This window comes from Malaclemys terrapin, chromosome 11, assembly GCF_027887155.1.
Source record: "Malaclemys terrapin pileata isolate rMalTer1 chromosome 11, rMalTer1.hap1, whole genome shotgun sequence".
In the NCBI taxonomy this organism is placed as follows: Eukaryota; Metazoa; Chordata; order Testudines; family Emydidae; genus Malaclemys; species Malaclemys terrapin.
Window position 1 is genome coordinate 69,557,347 of NC_071515.1, and position 21,039 is coordinate 69,578,385.

At 41.6% G+C, this 21,039-nt stretch overlaps 1 protein-coding gene across 2 annotated transcripts in view; it reads right to left on the reverse strand.

Annotated features, from left to right (window-relative positions):
* Nucleotides 1-21,039, reverse strand: part of PDIA5 (protein disulfide isomerase family A member 5) — a 121,191-nt gene that overhangs the window by 25,159 nt on the left and 74,993 nt on the right. Inside the window, exons 12-15 of one of the 2 annotated variants that reach the window (XM_054044359.1) lie at nt 13,808-13,878; nt 13,196-13,291; nt 11,822-11,985; nt 9,432-9,562 (exon numbers count right to left, since the gene is read on the reverse strand). In XM_054044359.1, coding sequence (XP_053900334.1) covers nt 9,432-9,562; nt 11,822-11,985; nt 13,196-13,291; nt 13,808-13,878 — 462 coding nt within the window. The remainder of the gene's footprint in view (nt 1-9,431; nt 9,563-11,821; nt 11,986-13,195; nt 13,292-13,807; nt 13,879-21,039) is intronic. The other variant, XM_054044360.1, reaches the window with a different exon arrangement.

The window sequence follows — 21,039 nt, forward strand, 5'->3', positions numbered from 1 at the left end:
GTGCAGACCAGGTGGTTAGCACTTTTGACAATTTTATCTTATTATACCTTTACAGATCTCTGTCTCGATCATAATACATACATTTATATATAGACACACACATATATATTCACACACGAGTAAGGAGTATGAGTAATCAAGTATTATATTTATGATATGTATTTGTTATACATCCACTATTTTACCAGACAGATTACAAACACAACATTGACATTTAAGGTTGTAACCCGTTTCAGGATAAAATTCATTATGCAAACTTAAACCAGCCCTGTCACACCTGGCTTAGGACACAATGGCATTTACACTGTCTGAGCTCTTGTCTCTGCACAACAGGAAAAAAAAACCTTCAATCCTTTAGCAACTCGCATCCCAGGATCTCAACAGCTGTAACATTCATTTAATTAAGCTTCAAATTGCCCATGAGTGATAGGCATTACTATCCCTTTCATAAGATTGAAGATTAACCTACGTCAAAAAGAGGTTACATAACTTCCTCATGGGGTTTGGTTCTGCTAGGTACTGAGCACATCTGTGAGGTGCTGAGTGCACTGAAGTCTGACAGAGTGCCCAGCACTTTGCAGAATCAAGCCTGGATGCAGAGGTGGGACTGAAACCCAGAAGTCCTGACTCCCTGTCTGCTGGTCTAAATAACCACCCTCTAAATAAGAAGAAGAGACATTGCCTTCCATTACTGATTTTAAAACAACCACACTTCCAAGCAAGTGAAAGAAACACATCAGAATCCATCAAAGCCGACAGAGGAGCTGGCGGAATGCAGAAGACAAAAAAGGCTGTTTCCATTTTGAGAATTGAAGCGGTTCACTAGAATTAAAAGAAGCCTATTCCTTGGCCAATCAAAGAAAGTTAGACCATGTACTATAATTGCAGAGATCAGAGCTGAAAAAACAGCTAGTGCTTATACTAATACAATTCATGCAGCCACGCAAGTTATTGAAACCACAGACAAATTCAAGAAAGCCATTTGGAGATGTTATTGAAAGGTTAATTGGTTTTTGTTCCATTGGTAAAGAACTGGAGGGCCTTTTAATACAATATCTGGGACCAAACCTTTTTTCATAATACGACCTGACACAGCATAACTTGTGGCGTGGGACAATGATCATTAATATTTGAAAGGAAGGGGTTTGTCCTTTGATTTGAGAAGTTTGTGGGGTTTCATTTAAGTGTCAGGTCAATTAGGCTTTGCCTCATGGCTCTCAACATTGACAAGCAACCTATTAATAATTTCACAATGCGCCGGTGTTTGCTAGGATATTCGAAGTCTTATTTTATCAACACTTTAAAAAGAGTAAAAAAGAAATTTTTCTTCCATAGTAGAAGGTGATTTAAAGGACCAGGTGAAAGAAAGCCATCTGTAATTGTGCATGAAGCATGTGGGAGTGTGGGTTAGATACTAGTCCACAACATTGTCTGTAGGAATAGGCAGTGGGCTAAAACTTTGAGATTCCTGTGCTATAATCCCAGCTCTGCCATCAACTCATAGTGTGTCTTCAGACAAGTCTCCACTTCTCCCCCTCAACTACCAGATCTGTATAATGGAGAAACTTACACCCTACTCCCCCGGGACGCTGTCAGGATTAATTAGTCTCTTGCATAGTCTAGGAAGAGCTATGTGAGTGTTAAGTACTAATTTTTATCCTTACTAATACTTCAGAGAGCCCTCTTTCACCAGTCTTATAGGGGGATTTTCAAGGACATCTAAGGCATCCAATTACTCCTGACAGTCAATGGCAGCTGTGTACCTAACTTCCTGAGGTGCCTTTGGATACTCACCCTAGATCGTCAGTCTTCATCACAGAAGCGCAGCTCCTAGCTTGCTGTCATTTGGCAGAGCAACGACATGCACTGCGTACCCTTGGAATCCTCTCCTGTCGATTTCTGAAGTCCTAGCTAGTTAGAATTCTGTCTGGTCTGAAAACTGGCACGGAATCTCCTACTGGCTGCGGAATATCATTAACCCTTGAAGTGCACTTGTTCAAAGAGCATGCATATCGCGTGTTGAAAGGGCACCCAGGTAACTATGGCTACAGCTCTGCCTACGCATTTACTGTCTGCATACTGTATTTATCTCATTACTTTGTCAAATGCTTGAGATACCTAGAGTGCAAAGGTGCTGCATAAAACCAAATCCTTTGAAATTGCTGCCTTTAACAGAAATGTGTGGAGCTTTGACAAAAAATATCACAGGCCAGACGTGGGTTCCCTGGAATTTGGGGATGGGGGAGGCAAGGAAAGAGGAAGAGGTTAGCAGTGGAGGACTTCTCAGTTGGATCTCCCCCTACAGCAGGGGACAAGGATGCGATTTTATTAAGAGCGGACTATCACCACCATCAGAGTAGTTCTGACCCTTGACACATGTAATCCTGCAAAATGGAAAGATGTACAGTGAGCACCTCTGAGCTGGTTTAGAACAGAAAAGGGTTGAAATAAAAGACACTCGGAACAGAGCTGGAGTTTCCCTCACAGAACCGCTGGATTTTTCCCTGCATTTTTTGTCAGTTCCCAGTGACATCTGACAAAGCCTTTAAAATACAGCTTCATGAAGCTGTGGACCACAAACACAGGCCTCAACTTGGCCTCTGATTTTGCAGGCACAATTAACTCCAACCACACTTCTGTGGCTGCATTTAATTGCATGAGCAAACCGGATCTTGCCATGCAATCACTTGACTTGTTGGCACAGCTGGGCAGTCAGAAGGTAAAGTCCTATAGCTGTGCATGCAGCTAGCTGCCGATGAAAAGATAAAGGGGCAGTTAACTGCAGCATCAAAGTCCTAAATTAGAGTCTGGCTCAAAATTAGGCCCATTGTAATATTATGGTATCAGCCGAAAACAGAGGTTACAGCGTTACCTAATATGAGCTTGACCCCACAAAGTCAAGAGACTTCAGAAGGATGGTAGTACATTACCAGTCTGAAACCTTCCCTATTCATATCTTTATATCGCAGGGTAACGGTAGTACTTTTGGAGGTGGGAGAAGGAATATTCTGCGGCAAATGGCACACGTGGTACAACTGCTAAATCGTCTAACGTAGCCAGTCACATAATATGGGTAACCTCCTTCCCAATAAATAAATAGCTTGTAACATTTTAAGATTATTCAAGATTTAAAGCAGGAATCCTGTTTCAGAAAACAAGAGGGCTTTATGAGTGTGAACCTGACTAATTTATCTTCCGGTTTAGTGCCATAGCTGTATTCCCAGCTTCTTCCCCACATTTCTTCCTCAGCTGTGTTCAGTCCATTAAACTAACTCATAATTCTGAAGTAAGAGTAATGGATAAACGATTTTAAGAGCAGTTCTCGCCATACCAATTATTATCCGCAGACACCAAGAATGTAACAGTGGCTGTGCCAGCTTGATCACGGAAGCCTCTGTACAGATTCACCCATTAACAGAACAGACCATTAATGGATTATCTGGACAGCACTGTCATCCGCACTATTTACACCAATAAGCAGATACTTGACTGACATGAGAGTAAACAGCAAATTCCCCACTAATGTACAGAGAGAAATTAGGTACAGGCAGAGCTCACATAAATCATCAAAACTCTGAAATGCATAAACCCACTGGATGTGGAGCATCATTATCCGAGGGCTCAGATCTAGGTCCTGGATATTTACCTCTCCTTTCAGCCAGTAAAACCTTCCTGGAGATGCTTTTGCCTTTAAAGGGATTCTTTGCTGTGTGCAGCCAGTAATTTGTATATGGGGGGTGTGTGTGTGATTAAAATTGATATCTCTGTCATGAAGACGCCTGAACGATTTTGGCTTATGTATACACACCCCCTTATGTAGTTACTCTGCAGGGACAGTCTGAGGAACTAAATACCAGTCCTTTGCACAAAAGATAAGCAGTCTCAATTACAGCATAAACCAGCCTCTACCTATTGGGAAGTTAGGAAATCTCTCCCACGGACAAGTTATGTCATAAATGCCTACTCTGAAAGAGCTGGTGCTGGCCATTGTCAAAGAAAGGATACTGGACTAGATGGACCATTGATCTGATCCAGTACAGCATTTCCTACGTGCTTATGGGATACAGAACTTATCACACAACTGCTGCTTTGTGATGCATGTTTGGTTCTAGCTCACCCAATTGTTGAATATTTCAGACAATTTTTCACTGTGGTTCCCTCACATGGGGATCAATTCTCTCCACATCTACAGTGATGAGCTAGCTGGGGGGTGAGGTAGGGTAGGGAATGCCACAAAAGAAACAATTCTATGACACCCCGATTCTGGGGCTAGTTCTCCATTGGTCCCTGCTCTAAGCAATGCTGGCTGACTGTTACACGAGACAGGGATCGCCAGAGCACAGCAGACTCGACAACACCCCTACATGAGAGGGACAAAGAAGGGATAGAAGAGATCTGGTGAAACCAGCTAAGGATTACTCTGCAATGGGACTGGGGAAGGGAGATACTCAGTTATCTTATTAGGGCAACTTTCTGACCTGTTTGTGCCCCTGGAGAAGCCCAGATGTGTTCCACTCCTGTGCACCAACTTCCTGCTCACCTGGGTCATTCTGTGTATTCGTGGGTGTACAGATGAGACAGAACCAGGAAGTTTCCATTTTGGGGGTCGGGGACTGGAGGGGAGAAGGGGTATAATTGGTGCAGGTAATAAGGCAGGAGGCTGATCTTAGTTTCCAGCAAAGTCTGTGGGGGGAAATCAATGTGTGCCTGTTGCAGACTTCTGTGTCCCACACAACATCAACGAGATAGATACAGAAATACAGAAAATAACTGATCTATTCTATACAAAGCCATGTCCCCATCTGATTTCTTACCACTATGCATAAGCAGACTGAGGTGTTCCTGGCCTAGCTGGTGACAATGTCTCTCAGTCAGGGTACATCTTAATAAGGACCCTGCGGCCTGAAAAGAGTGTTTGTACCACTGCCAGGAGAAGGACCTGCTGCCATGTCTCCCAACCACCATCCTACAACAATGTTAAGACCCATTTTCTTTTAACCAAGATTCAAACCAGACCCAAAAAAATTTTCAGAGATAGGTTTCACATTCTAACTCACCCGCACCACAAAAAAGAACAATGCAAGTTTGAGAAAAGTTTAGGAGATGAGCAAAAGCCAAAGAAGAGATGAATGTCCTAACTATACATATAGCGGCTACCCAGTTCCGACTAGTTCTATATAAAACCCTTTCATAGAAGAGTGTGGTCCCTAATAATGATGTTTTTATTCTGGGTCATCTTTGCATAACCTCCATGGGTTACACTGCAATAATACTAAGGAATAAACCTCACCAGCAGACAATCATTTCAGGTTAAATTGAAGTTTCTCTGCTGATTAGTAAAGCAAACTGAAAATCACCTCTCAGCAGTGAAATATCTATTAAAAATGTCCATTCTGTGAACCCTGTTGAGCCCTACAAATTGAAGCCATTTGGGAAGTTAATAGTGTTGGCAATGACCATCGTTACAAGACACTAAAAGGAACAGTGAACTTTTTTTCTTATTATTACTTCTTGTTTCAGCTGACAGGACATATTTGTTAAAGTGTTTGTCTTGGTACTTTTTAAGAAGAGAAATCAAATTGGTCTGGGAAACACCAAACCCTTGCACTAAAACTGACCAATTAAAATAAATCCCAAAGAACTAAGACTATTCCATCACAATCCAACCCCATTCCCGATCTGGTTGATTCCTTCGTATAAAAGTCCTCTTGGAGGTAGATTTTGACCTCCATGATAATCCACAAAGAAATGTGTTTCCATGCTAGTTTTCGTTTCTTAAAGAACAGTATTTCTGTTTGAAAGAAAATAAATGTGGGTTGGGTTTATTTTTCCTTTTGGAAACTCTTTCGTACTTGCAGAAAACCCTTAACAGAAATCCTAACTAGAAGAAAATACCAGAACGCTACTCTCTGTAATAAATCTTATAATGCATTCTTGTCTGATTCACTGGGAGTAACCCAGAAAACATTCCGAACTCAGATGATACTCTATTGCAATTTGTTTGCCCTTTGTGGCTCTGACAGCTAATCAACAACTGATTTTTATCGTGAAGTTTACTGTGCAACGGCAGGGGCATGTTAACACTAACAAATTTTGGTACAGCCAACTGGCTGCTGAAAAGGCCTGCAGCCATAATGCCATTTGTCACCATATAGCCTACAGCCATGTAGAACCACACTGCTCCGGGTTGGATCTGCTTTAGTACTAAGATGGAAGACCAGTGAAAACCTAGTTACTACAAGTAGCATTGTTTATATAGTGGGTGTTGCTCTTCCACCGAGTCAGTACTAACAGCCCAATATAATTTAGGAGTCATTAAACTGCTAGAAGTGCCATCTTTTGCATGAAACATAAAATCAAGACCCTTGCCATTCAAAACAGCCTGATACAAAGTCCACTGAGATCAACGGCAGTCTTTCCATTGACTTCAAGGGACTTTGATACATGTTCAAAGTCATTAAGATCCTATGGTACTTTTTTGCAAGCACAGAGATGTTAGCTTCCACGTCCTGGCCAAATTCTTGATGGGGGAGTTATGCGCTGCCCACCTAAATTCCCCCTGTGGATTCGGTTTGATTCAGTATGCCTCACTTCCTGTTTTAAACTACTGTGAAGGGTTGCACTGTGCTGGTAAAACACTGCCACATTCCGATTCCACAAGTGGCTATATTTCAGTGGGGTGAAGGTACATTAGATACATTAAGTGCTTTGGGTTATAAGGTGCTATATAAATGCAAGCAATTATTTTGAAAAGGATAAAAGGTAGGAAATGACTGTGGCCTTTGCCTCCAGGTTTATTCGTCTAACTGAAGGCTTTAGAAAGGTCAGAACATTCAACCTACTGTTTTAGATCCAAAATCTAAATCATATAAGAGATTCACAATTCTTACAAAAAATCAAAAAAATAAGACAAGCTCCTTCATAGGGCACACACTGAATACAGTAACACACTGCAGGACTGCACTGGCCTAGGATGTGGCGCTGAATAGAGAAAGAAAATTATTTGATCTAATGAGGCCTGGCAATTTTAGCAGTGCTCCTTCTGCACTAAAATAAGCAAGTTAACATTAATTGGCGAGCATAAGCATGGAGAAGTCCCATGACTGAGGAAATGGTAAATAAAAGATAATCTATCAAATTTAGCAGAACGCACATTGTCAGTGCAGAAAAGCAGCCAACTCCGTATAGGATGATTTGTACTGTTCTGTTTCCTTAATAATTATCTTACTGCAACCAGAGATTTAAAATATTCATCAGTTCTTTCCTATCAGGCCTGACTAAAAGCAGGCTTGCTGCATGTGTGTATGTACCCACCCCCACATGCACACAGACACACATTAACCAAAAACAAATCTGCTGAAATACTGTACAACCTGAACATGGGAAACGGTAATGGAAATTTGGTCACTCTTGACTATAAGTCATAAAAAGCCCTGTGAGGATATTTAACCAACACCAATCTATCCTCAATGCAGACAGACTCATGTACCACTTTACCCAAAGGTGTGGTTGTAAAACTACGTTCAAAGAGTAATCCAGCTGCACCGAACACCACTGAGTTATGCCGACCCATTAATGCACTTAAGGCCGGATTCAGATACCCTTACTCACAATGAGATTAGTACCTTATTTCATAAGTAGCCCTGTTGACTTCAGTGGGACTACTTATGGTATAAGGTACTATCCAACACAAGTAAGAGTATCCGTAAATATCCACATGCTTTTGATCACTGGAGTTGCATATTAATGAGTCTCTAAACCATGCCCGTAGTGACTTATGAAGACTAAAATATTTTAAATGCATGGCTTTAAATAGTTTTTAGTTAATTTAGATTTTGTTAAAATGACCTAAAGATAACCAAATCTCTCTCTCGCTCTCTCTCTCACACACACAAACACACACACACAGTGGGGGAAAGAAAAAGATCTCTTCCCTCCATGGATGTTGTTCATACTGGGAAGCTAGGGTAAAATGAACTAGCTGGTGAGAACAATGGCATACGTCTTACTTTTACTACTAAATGTATTTGCTTTTAAAATAAACTTCATTCTTAATCAATAGGGATCCATTTATCAGAAATTCCTGGCACACGGGCAATTTTTAGTCAACGGGTGGTGGGAACTGGAGTTGAAAAAGGATTAAATCTCTTTCCCCTTTCTTTTACAACCTCCCAGGAATTCCCTTCTCTCTGCGTCCCACAACCAGCAGGGCTTCACAGGAGCCCGGAATGCATTCATGTTTAATTTTCTTACAGAAAAGCAAAATAAGGAGCTGTTTTTCCTGCCTGATTAAACATTAAGGGCCTGATTTCTCAAAAACAGTCTCCAGTTGTGTGGGAACAAATCTGATTGAGAAAATTACATATCTAAATGCTATCAATTAATTGCAGAGACAGTCATCTTATGGTACAGTATTTTCCAAGAAAAATTGGGCGGGAGCAGGGTCAGGGCCCTTAATAAAACAAATCAGGCCATAGATATTAAATAGATATTAAACAGACTCCCCCCAACACAAACCAAAACACATCCCCAAGACTAAAAGCTGAATGGCATCCAGCCACCTCTGGACTAATACTGACAATGGAAGGGATGACTCTGCTGATTTAAATAACACAATGCAAATCAGGAAGGCGGCCAAGCGCCAGTGCTGGCTGGAAACATTTCTGGCATTGAACATATTTGAAAAAGAGTTATTTCAAATAGTGAGAGAAATTGGCTTCTCTCCCCACCCTGCACATCTGATTTACAAAGGGCCTGATCCAAATTTCCGTTGATCTCAATGGAAAGACTCCCTTTGACTTCTAAAGGAAGCTGGTTGGAGCTCATTTATTCGTAAATGAGATAATCTGGTGATGAAGTTGTTAAAGTTGGACTCTTGTTCCAGGCAGGGATCAAAATGTGGGTTTAGATTACTCCTGAAATGGTTCCATCAGAATTTAGATTTGGACTACCAAGGGATTGATTCACCCCTGCATTACTCCATTGATTTCACTGGAGCTACCATGGCAAATAAAGTGGAGTAACATACTAATGAACATACTAACGTATCCATCACTATAATATAAGGAATCACATTTTGTTATGCACGTCATAAAATGAAGCAGAGGAAAATAAATGCACTCTGTTTATTCATCTGCCTCCTTTGCGATCCCTTGTAGTACAGTCAGTCTCTGGATTAAAGCTGTAGGCTGTTTCCCTGATTCTGACACCCCCCCCCCCCAATTCATAAAATATATTAGGGAGGGTCTCAAGCAACTAAGTCAGAATGAGATATGAACTTCTACAAACTTAGGGTGTTCAGATCTAGAGATTTGTTTCAGGTCTATGTCTAAATTAATGACTCTATTTACAAAAGTATATACAAAGCACAGGATTTCAGAAGCTACAAGGGACACAAAAGCTATAAGATAAACAGAGACACAAATACTCACATGGGGCATAGAACATGACAAGGGCATGCTTCTTCTTCTTTAAAGACTCCCTGAAGTCTTCTCCGGCTAGGTGGATAACATTGGTTAGCTTTTCTTCCCAAGCTGGTTCAGGTGGAGGTGGTGCTTGCGGGCTAGAGGAGAAGAAAAAACAAAGGATCTCTTAGATCTTTTTAGAAACATGCAAAGAGGCCTTGTGACTCAGTCACCTATTGAGGAAATGGTGGGAGCGGTTCCTTATGGCTATTTGTGCAGAAGAAAAATGTACTTAGCATTTCCATTGCCAGGAAGGACAATTTTCAGAAATCAGGAAAAATGTGATTTTGAACATGACTGGTTCAATATAGGAAAACCTTTATTTCAGCAAAGATGTCACAGAGTGGACTTTTGCTCCAGAACCATTTAAAATGACTGTGGGAATTTATAGTTCTGAGACAAAGGTCAGGCTGAAATAAAGGTTTCCTGATTTGCTCTAATCACACCAGTACGGCTGCATTTATAGGCGTGCATACAGAACATTAGGGTACAGCAGGTGGAATCAAAAGGGAATTGACATACATAAATCACACCCACTAAAGCAAACAATGTACTGTATATCACCATAATGTAAACTTGCTTTCAAGTCTTTCAAGACCGGCTGGGAAATACAAAATTCTAAAAGTGAAACCAGGATACAATAATCAACACTAGCCCATTTTGGAGGGTAGGAAGTAAATGAACTGCAATATTTGAATAAAGAGAATTTCATATATCAACTGTGATTGCATATAGTGTCCAGCTAATAGCAATCCTGTACATGGAGAGTACCCCTAAAAATCTCTTGCTATTCACCACCTCATGGACATGTCTCAGACTCATTCCTGCTTGTATCTTAAATAAGTGATTACTTATATAAAATCATCAGTGTGAAGGCATATTATCAAGACCTTCATTTGTCACCGCAGTATTAAATTACAGTTTCCACACTTTCTTGTCATTTTGAAAGGTACTGTTTTAAATACAGTCGGCTATGGATAAAACAAATGAAAACTCAACATTTTAATTCCATTCAAGGTCATTCGCTAGACACCAATCACTACTGAGTCGCCCAGTTGCTAACAAAGGAATCAGGATACCTGGGGGCCAGATCCTCAGTTGATGTAAACTATCATAGTTCTACAGACTTCAATGGAGCTGTGACAATATATCCCAGCTCAACATCTGGCCTCTGGGTACTATATCTGGCACTGGTTTGGTGAGCGTCCAGTGATTACAGCAGGAAGAGGGAGTCTGTATTCCTCGCGGTCACTGACTTTGTGTGTGAAACTTGGCCAAATCACAACCTCACTGCCCCCCAGTGTAAAATGTGTCTAATACTTACTTTCCACACAACAGTGTTGTGAGACCAAATTAATCATTTGATGTAAGTCTCTCTAACTGCCTTACAAGCCCAACACAATAAAAATGCCCAAGTATTATTAACCAAACTCTTCCGTTCAAAAATCAAGGTTGGATGCCTCATTTCACAATTAGATGGTGAAAGCGCAACAACTTCAACAAATACACCTTTACCTCGATATAACACTGTCCTCAGGAGCCAAAAAATCTTACCGCGTTATAGGTAAAAGCACGTTATACTGAACTTGCTTTGATCATCCAGAGTGCGCAGCCCCGCCTCCCCGGAGCACTGCTTTACCGCGTTATATCCGAATTCATGTTATATGGGGTCGTGATATATCGAGGTAGCGGTGTAATCGCAAAATACAGATGAAACCTCTTTCTGTGGCACAATATAACAAACAGAGTAAACACAAAGTTTCTGAGAAAACAAACTCTGTACGTCAAAAAAAGCAATTCTTTATATTTTTCTTCCAAAACAGTGAATAGAGACAATTACATCAACAATTCTTCCCTCTTGGAGCTACATCCTTCTCAATGCATTCAACCTAAATCTATATGTTTTACTGCAACTCATAAGAAAGATGCCATTTTTAATGGTCAGAAATTACTTCAGAAAGAAAAAAGTACAGCTACAACAATTTGGTGGCTAAACAAGGAAAAACTATTGGCTAACAAAAAGAGGGTTAAGCAAATTTGATCTTATTTGTTTGAGCCAGTGTTATGCCCCCCAGAGAGAGGCTTAGGAGATATTTTAAAAATATTTATTTGGGGATAGAATTACCGGGACACGTATTAAAAAAAAAACAAAAACCCATAGCAAACAAAGGATTTTGTATATTAAAAAATATATAAAGAACACCTCTTTGTGTGGCTTTCAGTACTTTCAATTTCTTTTTTGTTAGTAAGGATTTAAGTATGAGATGAATCAGTTTAAGATTTACTTCTTCACAAAAGCAATATTCAGTGGCTAATAGCCAGAAATCTGGATGAAATCTCCAACTCATACAGCTTACTTTTGCAGCCAGCCAATGATCTTCTTCTTAGTTCTGAGTTGTGGCAGAGTGTACTTCTCCTCTCCATCCTGAAAGTACTTCAACGTAGGAAACCCTGAGATGTGAAATCTTTCTGCCACAGCCTTGTTGACAGTAGCATCGACAGCTGCAAGGACACCAGGACTCTGAAACAGAGAAAGCTAACTGCAAACCATGGCATCACACTCACTCTTAGCCAGGAGATGGTACAGATTCAGAGAGGCACTCATATGGGTTTAGACTCCAAGTGCAAACTACATGTATACTGAAAAACACAGCTGGCTCCAAATATCACTGTGAAGGGATGGATATATTTTACCAGGTCATAGAGCAGGGGTCGGCAACCTTTCAGAAGTGGTGTGCCAAGTCTTCATGTATTCGCTCTAATTTAAGGTTTCACGTGCCAGGAATACATTTTAATGTTTTTAGAAGGTCTCTTTCTATAAGTCTATAAGATATAACTAAACTATTGTTGTATGCAGAGAGGGACTGTCTTGGTTCTATCGCTATGCACGGCTACATGGGGGAGCAGGATTTTCCTTTTATCACGTAAATTATTAAATACAGGTGACCTTGATACACTCTCTACCCTTCAATTACCCACCCTCAGAACCCTCTTTCCACCCCACCCTCAGTCCCATATCTCATCCTGGATGCCCGACCACCAACTAAGCAGCAGCATGGAGCAAACTGATCTCCTGATCCACACCCCTCGCACTGAAATCTGTCTGCCGTTGCTGAAACTCCACTTTCCAACTCCCCTTCCCGGCCTGTCACTATGGTGCCATATGCTCCCCTCCCTTTTTCTCCTAACACACGGACAGTTGTTTTTTCCCTTACAACATCGCTACAAACCTACCCTGTTGCCTCCGATCCTCCCACTAACTCACTGTCCCTTCCTTGGTCACTGCTTGCTTCCAGTACTGCAATCCTGCCTCTTCTTTTTGGCCTCCCATACCTCCTCCTGCGCCCTTCCAATCGATACCGAATGCTGCTGATAAATTAACCACTCTAACCATGTCACTCCACTCATTGAAGCCCTCCTCTGGCTTCTTCTCGCGTTCTGCAACAACTTCAAGCCCCCATCTGACTTTTAAGTGTCTGCACCAACCTATCCTATATCTATGCCCCCTCTTCCTCCTACCTCCTCCCCCATAAGAGCTCCTAAATGCCCCCTTTCATATCCTCCTCCCATTCTCACCTTCATGCCTTCTCCCCTCAGGTCTTCCCCTGCAACTCCAATACACTCTTCTGCCAAATAACCACTCTTCATTCAGATTTCCTTAACTGACACTCCTTTCCCTGGGAGGGCTTGATGGCCTTCGTGGAAGGGAGCATTATTGAAAAAGGACCTACTGTGCTTTGAGACAAGACCTTTGTCTCCGAGGCATTGAGTGTCTGAGCTGCAATGACCATCTCTTCCATTCCTGTATGGCCTGTGCCGTGCTGGTGCTGAATCAACAACAGTGATCATCATCATCTCTGGGCCTGAGATTCTTTTCTTAGTTACACTGACGTACAGTGGAATGACTCCAGTGTAAAATCAATGTATGCAAGACGAGAAACAAGCCCGTTAAATTTTTGCATCTACACCATAACCGAAACCCCCCCCTCCCCACCCACGTCTTCTTAATTTGCATTTAGCATGAGGCCTTTAATGAATGGGAAAATAAACATTTCCACATTATATTTGGGTTTGATCATATTGTGTATAAATAAGGCCCTACAGCAGAATATATAATCACTTGGCAATTCTGTTTTCGCTCAAGACAGAATGTTCTTGCTAACGCTTTGGCAAGGCTCATGCATTACCGATGAGACTGTACTTTGGAAGCACATCTCGGAGGCCCTGTGGGAGGATGAGAACAGCTAAAATTGTGGCAGGGAGGGATGGAAAAGTCATTTTTATTACTTCTGGTATTTATCATGGATTATTTGAAAAGGGGGAAATAAAGGAAATTAGCTTACATCACTGGCTCCGTGCAGCATCTCTGCGGCCATCTCATACTCTGGCTTCATTTTCTTACAGTGCCCGCACCCTGCCAGAGAAAACCCAAATTAAACTCTACATTACGCAATGATATTGGCCGCTGGATTACTAAAAACAAAGAATCACTCCGTGGTTAGTCATTGCCCCATCCCACCACGGTCAATGTCCAGAACCAGGTAGTGGAGATTTACTCGAATTCAGAACATGTTTTATTTATAAAGCTTCAGCAACATTTCGGATCATTTCCAAAATGGTCACTAGAATTTAACTTGTTTAAACAAATGCAATGGACACATTCTCCGGGATTCTGGAATGAATCAGAAGTACAGAACACACAGTATCTGTCAAGCCACTGACATGCAGTGTGGCCTTGGTCAAGTCACTCAACCTCTCTTGCCTCAATTTCCAAATTCCTATCGACTTAGAGAAATGATGTACCAGGGTAACTTCATCAATTTAAAATCGGGCTTATGCTGGTGCATTTTAAATTAGCAATTTAATTTGGATTACACTGCAGTGATACAAATCACGCTTTATACTGGTGCAGCCTGCCTACATTAGGGGATTGCACCAGCGTAATCACTTCCATGTAATTACACCAATACATATATTCTTAATGAAGGCAAGGCCTGTAAAATGGAGATAAAGGTACTTCCTGTGTGAAGTTATTATTTATTATTTTATTACTGGAGCTCCTAGGAGCTCTACTAATGGACCCAGAACCCCATTCTGCAAAGTGCTGTACAAACACAGAATAAGGTTGGCCCACCATTTGTCAAGGGGCAAGAGCTTGAAAGCACCAGAACTGATTATCAATAGCTTTAAACAGGCAGAAACCCTGAAGGTGGTTAATGTACTGTGCTGCAAAAGGGATGTATTGCATTTAGATACCTGGTGGTGATCATCCCTACAGGTGCTTTTATTTTCCCCTAGGTTGCAGTCAGTCATGTTCTCCTCCTTTGCTTGTTGCTGTAATAGGCACTCAAAGGCCCTGTCTTTACTGGTCTTTGAATACCATATTTGAAAACAGGGCTTGATGTCCGTTTCAGTGTGACTCCAGCAAAAGCCGTTTTCTAGGCTGTGTAGGCAGCACCAGGGATATTTTTAAACCATTTTCAAATAGTGCACTGAGACTAACTAGGGCCAGATGAAGCCCAGTCCAAGAATTCTGGAGGAAAGAAAGTCAAAACCAGAGCAGTCATGGATCTAAGCTTGAACATGGTGTTAGAACCTGGCCAGACACCCGTGTTTGCACCCATTACAGATGGAACTGTGGTTCCATTAGGTTCAAAGCCCATCACAGACAGGGCCTAAATTACAACATTATGGCATAACATCTATGAAACAACTAGGTACAGGCTCAACTGCTATAGCTGATCCCAGGAGACACTTTCAATGCGAATAAAACAAATAAAGTTTTAAAGCCATTAAAATGGCACAATCAGGTTGGTCTTGGAACTGAAACTCCTTGCCTTGGGGAGCTACAAGAAGAGCTTTTACAGTCAGAAGAGCAAAAGCCCTGAGCTTGGAACCAGATGTGATACACTAAGAGGTGAAATTCTATTCAGAAAGAAACTGGAATAGCCTAAAGAATTACCGTCTCAGCACCGCAGTCACTGCTCATCCCATTTTTAAGAGTATGCAAAAAGCTTGTGCAATGATTTATTTGCCACTGCAGAAATCCTGCAGTCACACAGCTTTCTGGGAGGCACTGACAGTTCCCGCTGACATAGACTTGAATTGATTTATTTAACCCTTTTGGAGCAGGGAACTTTATTCATTTTGTATTATCCCCCCCTGTAAATAAAGAAAACTTTGAATCACAGCTCAGATTGCTTGAGACGTTTACTCAGCAGCACCAGAGATGGGCAGTCTCTGATCAATTACTTGTTCATTTGGCTCCCCAATAAAAGGTGGGATACAATGTACGTTTGTCCAGCTTCTTGTTGACTGCTGATCAGCAAGCATGGGTTGCTATTAATTGCCACGAAAATCAATGCTTTTCCACTGTCTTTGTTAATTTCTCTTAGCTCTCGCATGGCAGGGTAGGAAAACGCAGATTAGGCATATCTTGTTTGGAAAACAAAAACGTAATTCGTAATTCAGGGAATTCATACAAGTACTGTAGTGCAATCTCTTTATTGTGAAAGTGCAACTTACAAATGTAGAATTATTTTTACGTCACTGCACTCAAAAACAAAAGAATGTAAAACTTTTGAACCTACAAGTCCACTCAGCCCTACTTCTTGTTCAGCCAATCACTAAGACAAACAAGTTTGTTTACATTTATGGGAGATAATACTGCCTGCTTATTTCCAATGTCACCTGAAAGTGAGAACAGGCATTTGCATGGCACTGCTGTAGCCAGCGTTGCAAGGTATTTACATGCCAGATATGCTAAATATTCAGATGCCCCTTCATGCTTCGGCCACCATGCTTCCATGCTGATGACACTTGTTAAAAAAATAATGTGTTAAATTCTCCCCCAAGGAGTTCGGTCACAAATTTAAGTTAATGTCTCCTTCTCCGTGGTTTTATCCACATTCTGCCATATATTACACATAGTCTCAGATGATGACCCAGTAAATGTTGTTTGATTTGACACTTTCACTGCAGATTTGACAAAATGCAAAGAAGATACCAATGTGAGATTTCTAAAGATACCTATAACACTCGACCCAATATTTAAGAATCTGAAGTGCCTTCCAAAATCTGAGAGGGACGAGGAGTCAAATATACTGTCAAAAGTCTTAAAAGAGCAACACTCTGACGCAGAAACTACAGAACCCAAACCAGCAAAAAAGAATATCAACCTTCTGTAGGTGCCATCTGACTCAGACGATGAAAATGAAAGTGCATCGGTCCACTCTGCTTTGGATTGTTATCATCAAGCAGAACCCATCTCACTTTCAGGTGACATTGTAAATAAGAAGAGGGCAGCATTATCTCTCGTAAATGTAAACAAACTTGTTTGTCTGAGTGACTGGCTGAACAAGAAGTAGGACTGAGTGGACTTGTAGAGGTTCTAAAGTTTTACGTTGTTTTGTTTTTGAGTGCAGTTATGTAAACATAAAAATCTACATTTGTAAGTTGCACTTTCATGATAAAGAGATTGCACTACAGTACTTGTCGGAGGTGAACTGAAAAATACTATTTCTTTTATCTTTTCACAGTACATATATTTGTAATCAAAAATAATATCAAGTGAGCACTGTATACTTTGTATTGTTATAATTGAAATTATTTGAAAATGTAGAAAAGCATCCATTTATATTAAATTTAAATTGGTATTCTATTATTGTTTAGCAGTATGAATAAAACTGTGATTAATTGCAACCATTTAAAAAAAAAATCTCGCTATTAATTGCAATTTTAAAAATGGTTTGACAGCCCTAATTCCTGTTAAACTAAGACTACAAAAACCCTACAGCTAAAGCTTTTACTATCATAAAGAGAAGTTACTCTGCCCATTTTTATGGGGAATTTACCTTTCCCTTTTATTTTGTGTTTTGCTGCCTGCCTAGTCCCTCCAAGAAGAGAAAAAGAAAGACTAAGTTAAGTCTGATATCAACATTGCAAATCAATCATCTCTCCTATAGTTACTTATCCTACCTTCTGCTAATCTTGCGAAGATTGCCATTAAGTTCTCATGGTCAATGAGAAAGCCATGAAAATGAATTCCAAGGTCATTGCCTTTCCTCTGACTGCCACATTATGCTGTTCAGCACAGTTTATATTTCCCTGAGTGCTAAGTTCCTCTAGTTTGGATGCTTTCTATTGGAAAAATGAATGGAAAAAATAATAACAATTCTACAAGATGCCCTTAACCCAGATGCTAGGATGTGCTGCATTGGGTCTGCTGGGATTCTGGATGGAAGCCCACAGGTTTTGTAGCAAACACCTCTGATGTGCACTGTGAGAAGATGCACTTTTGTGTTAAGTGTATATTGACATGAGGCGCCATTAAAAGCAAAAGACAAAGCAAGGAAAGTGACCTATCCGGTCCCAGAAGAGGAAGAAAGGTCACAATCAAGTGCAAGGATGTCTTATGCCTGCTGCAAAAACACCTTCGTCGTCTCCCCCGGCTGGGGCTATTGGGAACATCTGAGACACGGGAGAGAGGAGGACTGTAGATAAGTGAGAATAAGGATAATTGGGAGCCTTAGGGTATGTCTACACTGCAAAAAACATACACACACCCCTGTGACAGACAGTCTCAGTGCCTGGGTCAATTGACTCGGGCTCGCACTACGGCGTAAAAATAGCCCTGTCAACATTCCTGCTTGGGGCGGACCGTGGACTCTCACACTCAGCAAGGAGGGAGGTGCTCGGAAGCCCGTTTCCAGCCTGAGCAGGAATGTCTACACTGCTGACGCAGCCCCGTGAGCCTGAGTCAATTGACCCAGGCACCGAGATACACTGCCACGGGGTTTATTTTTTTGCAGCGTAGACGTACCCTTAGACTCACATCACAGGAAAGAGGAACTCCCGAGGAAGTGAAAGTTAGTGACTCTCACCCCGCAGCGGGAAAACCAGCCCCGGGCTCTGCAGATTTGCAGAATGATCTTCGGCAAGTGACTTGACATCTCTGTGCCTCAGCTTCCTCCACCTATTCAATGGACATCTTACCTAGTCTGCAGGGCTTAAGAGAGGTGAAATGCTTTGAGCCACTGCAGTGAAATGTGATACATAAAACAAGTGTAAGTTATTAATATTCCATACTGAAAAGAGAGGGGGGATCTAAACTTTAAAAAAGCTACAAAAAAATCAAATACTGTACATACTGTGTAACGCAAGCCCCTGCTAATTGTTTTAAAATAGCTGCACAAACAGAGTTCCAGTTTCCTTATTTATTTATAATTTATGTTCTCAACTGCCCTAAGTAACCACGGGAATAAACAGCTTCTTCCTCCAATGCAGTTGCTGTTAATCAGGAGTCAGAAGGCTCAATGACAACAGCCAGAATCACGTTGTTTAACATCCTCTATATCATCCCCGTGCAGAGAAAGCATAGGGATTGGGCATAAACTGCAAGAATCAGGAGACCAAAACCCGGGTAGCTAAGACTGTAACTTGGCACATCCCAATTGCTAGCAGCTGGGAGCTCTTTCAGATACAAAGCAGTTGAATGAGCAGGTGGGATGATATTAAATTGGAAGAGGTAGCAGTATATCGACAAAGGGATGAGTTACTAAAAGACTTACATCATCAGTGAGCAACTGAACATTTCCATACTACCAAGGTTCTGCTCCAGTCCAGGAAACCACAGTTACAAACAGAACTGACAAGCAAGCTTGTAGGTATAGAAGGGAGCTTTTATCACAGACAGCAGGCTGAAGAATTTTGCAAACATATGCCTAGTTGGCGGCAGCTGTGAGGTCCACCTTTGAAGATGCCATTACCAACGTTTCAGTCTTCTTGTGACAATGCAGGAACAGAGGATGGTGCTCTGTGAGCTCTCTTCAAAAAAGGATAAAAGCACCTTAGAGCAGCGGTTCTCAAACTGTGGGTCAGGACCCCAAAGTGGGTCGCGACCCCATTTTAATCATTAGACTTGCTGGGACCCAGAGCTGAAACTGAAGCCCGAGCTCCACCCCTACCCGGGGTAGCGGAGCTTGTGCTGTGGACCCCTTTCACCCCACTCAGGGTGGCAGGGCTTGGGCTCCGACACCCCCCACCCAGGGGTCATATAGTAACTTTATTGTCAGAAGGGAGGGTCACGGTGCAATGAAGTTTGAGAACCCCTGCTTAAAGTCTCGGGGGCCAGATCTTCCGCCAGTGTAAATCCATGTGCCTCTAGTGAAACCAAACGAGCCATGCCAATTACTCAATGCTTGGGGGAATTCTGTGTCACCGCACACGTGTAGAATTCATGTGTCCCGTAGTTTGTTTTTTTTTCTCCGCGGAAAATACATTCTGACTGCAAGGCTCTGCAGTTGCACCTTTTGCCCACCAGGGGCTGCTGTGGTGCCAGAACAGAACAGCCAGCTCACCACTGAATAGGATGGACAACTAGTCTGTTCCAATACTTGCAGGTCTTAACCCAACTTCACCAATGCGAGGATATGCCCAGTACTGCACTCTCCTCCCTCTTCCATACATACACACCCTCCTACAAAGTATACCCAACCCTGTGGTCTACAAAGCAAGAGATCAGGAATGGAAACTGAATCTAGACCTTTTACATGGCAGTGTAGAGCTTTAACTAAAGAGAATTTCTTTCCTCCCCCAAAATAAACAGCATTCTTATCTATTATACATGACACTTGGGACCATTAAAAAGACACAAAACTACAGACAGTCTGTATTGCAGCAACTTGTTTTCAAAACCACTGCTAAAAACTTATATATTTCTACCCCTGAAAACTTACAGTTCTACCTATAGAAGACATGGAGCAAACCAATCCAACAACCAAGCTACTGCATAGGCAGTCTTACTACTGCCCCCAGAATACAAATATCACTGCTTCTCCATGGCACTTATTTACGGATTGTTTCTCTCAAGTTAAGGCTATATAAATATCACAATTTTGTCACAGCCTCTCATTTCGACACAGCATTGTCTGAGGCTGTCAAGAGAAGGCAGGTACACGACAAGCAAGAGATAAAGATCATCACCAACCTCCAGCTGATTGAGAACGAGCAATTTCTGATTTGCAGAACCCTAGAGACAAATTAGATTATGAATAAAGATTCTAAAGAATCATTATTAAATTCCTTCTATTGACAAGCTATTCAGGCAACATTAGCATTTATCAATATTCATTAGAACGTGCCATTTCTGCATTCCTCTATGGCTGCATACTACAAATATTTCTGTTAACCTAATGGGAAAAGAGAGGTTACTCGCCCTGTGCAGTCAGTGTAGTTCTTAGAGATGTGTCCCCCTGTGGGTGCTCCACTTCACGTGCACATATGCCCCATATCCTGTCTATCAGATCAAGGCTATATCAGGCTGTGTGGCCAAACCGTCCTCAGTTCCTTCTCCATCACCAAGTCTCAGAAGGAAACTCCGAAGCAGAGGGGAAGGAGGGCAGATAGTAGAGCACCCATAGCGACACACAGCTCCGAGAACTACAGTTATGGCACAGGGTGAGTAACCCCTCCTTCAAGTAGTGTCCCTGTGGGTGCTCCACTTCAAATGACTCCTGAGCAGTATCCACGTAAGGAGGAAGGAGCTGTGGAATCAAGTCCAAAAGAGAGGAAAGAA